We start from the raw sequence: 3,182 nt of genomic DNA on the forward strand, positions 1-3,182 counted from the left end.
ATGTTGCATATGTAGTGTAGATCCTTGCTTGCGAGTACTTTGGATGAGTACTCACGGTTGCTTTGCTCCCTCTTTCCCCCCCTTTCTCCTTTCATCTCGGTTGGCGCAACCAGATGACGGAGTCCAGGAGCCAGAGGTCACCACCGACGTTTACTACTACACCGAGGGTGCCTACTACTACGTGACGGCCGCTGACAACCCGGAGTAGTTAGGAGGCTCCCAGGCAGGAGGTCTTGCATTTTTGATCGATGTTGCTTTTGTGCTAGTCTTATTAAGTCAAACTTGTTTAACTCATGTCTGTACTCAGATATTGTTGCTTCCGCTGACTCTTGTGTATTTGAGCTAATGTATTCGAGCCCTTGAGGCCCCTGGCTTGTAATATAAAGCTTGTATTATTTTTAATTTATGTCTAGAGTTGTGTTGTGATATCTTCCCATGAGTCCTTGATCTTGATCGTACACATTTACGTGTATGATTAGTGTACGATTGAATCAAGGGCGTCACATATGATAATATTCGATCTATCCCACATGATTGGTAACATCATAAGCACAAGCGGCGGATCATAGAAATCAGATTGGCGGTTTAAAGCATTCAAAAGATAAGCATGCACGATGGCATGAGAGATAATTGTTTGTAAATCTACGCTATTACAAGGCCACATTGGACCTACCAATTGAAGTTAAGTGTTTTTTAGCACATAGTTCTTAAACCATGATTAAGATTTGCCTGAGATCAGTTGCCATCGTCACAGCGGGTTGATGACTCTGGGTCATCCTGCTCCAGATCTTCTTCTTCGACCATCTGGAAGTCAGGTGACATCCAGTTGATGCCAGTTAAGGCCTTGAATACAGCTTCATCATTGATAAGTGTGGATGGATCAACATCAGGAGCAAAAGTATGCTTACGTGTTGGCGGATGAGATCCACAACTTCATAAGTCGGCGCTTTAACTTTGGCATTATCCATGGTGTATGCCGCCTGGTACTTGGATAAATCAGTCTCTTCAGCCAGTTTACACGCCAATGGACGCATCTCTTTCACGCAATTGGCAAAGTCCGTCATCTCGAAAGGAGATCCATCTTCTTTTAGGCTCAGACATCCAGTGGCCATATCTGTTGGGTCTAATTCCGGTTGCCACGCCTTGGCCCGGCTCAGAGCGGTAATGGCACCAGCTCGGGCAGATGATCGCATTATCTCTTCCAGTCTTTGGGGCATGACAGACAGTTTGTCCAGTACCTCCCTAATAAGTGTGGGTGGTTGTTTGCTGTGGGAGATAGCCGCTATGGTCCGCTAAGTGCCAGTATATAACTGTTCCACCAGGGTATACATGGCTTTGAGACACAAGCATACCCTGGCCAAGGTTGGAGCTCCTGGAGCATGTTGAGCAAACATACTGATAAGTCGCCAGGTGGGTCAAAGTAAATCGGTTATGAATGATTGAAGTAAAGTGTCACTTACCAAAGATGGTGGTTGTCATATGATTAATGTGTCACTTTAAACCGGATAAGTCTTCCGTCACCAGCTTAAGAGCAGCTTCCGCCTCTTCAACTCTTTTCAGTAGTGTTGTTTTCTCAGTATCCCAGCCGTCTCTTTCAGTATTGAAGTCCATTCTCAATTTTTCAGATGCTTCCAAGGCGGCTTTTAGTTCTGATTTGGCCTTTGAAGTATCTGCTTGTTGCGATTTGATATTTTGCCGCAAGTCGACTAATTGTGACCCCTTCATGCTTAATTCAGCCTGCAAAGCAGTAATCAAGTGGCGATTAGCAGTTATGATGATCACTCTATTGAAGTCCCAAGCACATTACAAGTACTCTACTTGGCACTTGGGGGCTAATGTAGGTCATTTTTTAAAACACAAAAGTACTTAATGACCAGACTCAGTTTTTTCAATTTAAACCGGCCCTTGGGGGCTACTCACTTGGATCTAATGGAGGTCAATTGATTTTGAGGAGCTACAAGATGAAGACTAACATTTAAAGTCTACAGTATTTTCACTTCTTTCATATCCTCTAGACTTGGCGGCTGACATGGATTCATAAGAGAAGGGTTTGGTTGTTTATCTCAAAGTGTTCCTTCATCAGGTTTACCAGAATGGCCTCCATGTCACGGCTGGTATGAAGGCGGCTCAAGTAGCCCACATGGATTTCACTTGCATTAAAACCGGCATAGCTCCCCAGGTCCAATTTCCATTTTCCTTTTTCAGCATTTAAAACTTCTTCCTTGGCGCTATGTTTCGCTAAGATAGTGGGATTCCCTGGTTCTCTAAATCCTGTACCAGTGATGATGACGTCCTCAGCAGTTTGTTGAGAAGGAGTCTCCCCAGCAGGCTTGATAGGACTTGGCGGCTTAGCACTGGACGGGTCAACACCCATTGGATCCACTATGACATCATGAATTTCTGGTGGCGGATCATCAGCAGTGTTTTCAGGATTCTGATTTGAAGCTTCGGATAATGACGACTGTCTCTCTGGCTCATTAACCTTTGGATCTTCGGCCGACTTGCTCATCTTCAGCTTCTTTCTTGCTTTGGCTATACCGCTGAAAAGAAGACATAAAGATATGAGTATATCATCTTAAGGTGTTAATTAAACAAGTAAAATATTCTTACCCAGGGGCAATCTTGAAAGCTGGCAGTTGAGTTCCAATAGAATCGCCAGAAGATGAATGAGAAGTTCCCTGATAATTTGAGTCGTAAGGATTAAGGGGTTGACGAATAAGACCCGCCTTTGGAAAATGGAGGATTGAACTCTAAGGCACCTCTTTTCGGCGTTTGCGAGGGACCGGCGTGTTGGGTAAGCCGGCATGAAGGTCTCCCCCTCCGCTGTTTCGGGTTATACGCCGAGCTTCATGTTGTTGTTTCTTCAAAATAAAATTTGGATCCAAGTAAGCTAAAGGGTCAGAAAACATTACTTTTCGGATCACTTATCGAACTTTCTGTCTTGGCAAGGGCTCTGAGTCGGAGGAAATAATAGTTACCTCTTCAACATCTGCCTGGCTGGTCTCCGCGTCATCCTGGGAGGAGTCGGCGTCAATAAGATGTACAAAAAAGGAGCCAAGGGAATCAAGTTCTACGTCCAACTCTTCATCCAGGGTGACTTGCTCTGTTACATCTGTCTTCTTCTTGGTTTTCTTGGAGGCCTTGGTCTTTGCTTTGGCCGGTTTGTCTTAAAGTTTGTCTTG

At 44.5% G+C, this 3,182-nt stretch overlaps 1 protein-coding gene across 1 annotated transcript; it reads right to left on the reverse strand.

Annotated features, from left to right (window-relative positions):
• Window positions 1-1,491: 1,491 nt before the first annotated feature.
• LOC147985391 (uncharacterized) lies at window positions 1,492-2,509 on the reverse strand. Its single transcript, XM_087541544.1, has 2 exons — window positions 2,065-2,509; window positions 1,492-1,739 (listed from the first exon to the last, which is right to left on the reverse strand). Exons 1-2 carry the CDS (start codon window positions 2,507-2,509, stop codon window positions 1,492-1,494), a joined length of 693 nt encoding a protein of 230 aa, XP_087397670.1.
• Window positions 2,510-3,182: the final 673 nt, after the last annotated feature.

This window comes from Triticum urartu, chromosome 2A, assembly GCF_056163025.1.
Source record: "Triticum urartu cultivar PI428250 chromosome 2A, HENAU_Tu73, whole genome shotgun sequence".
Taxonomy (NCBI): Eukaryota; Viridiplantae; Streptophyta; class Magnoliopsida; order Poales; family Poaceae; genus Triticum; species Triticum urartu.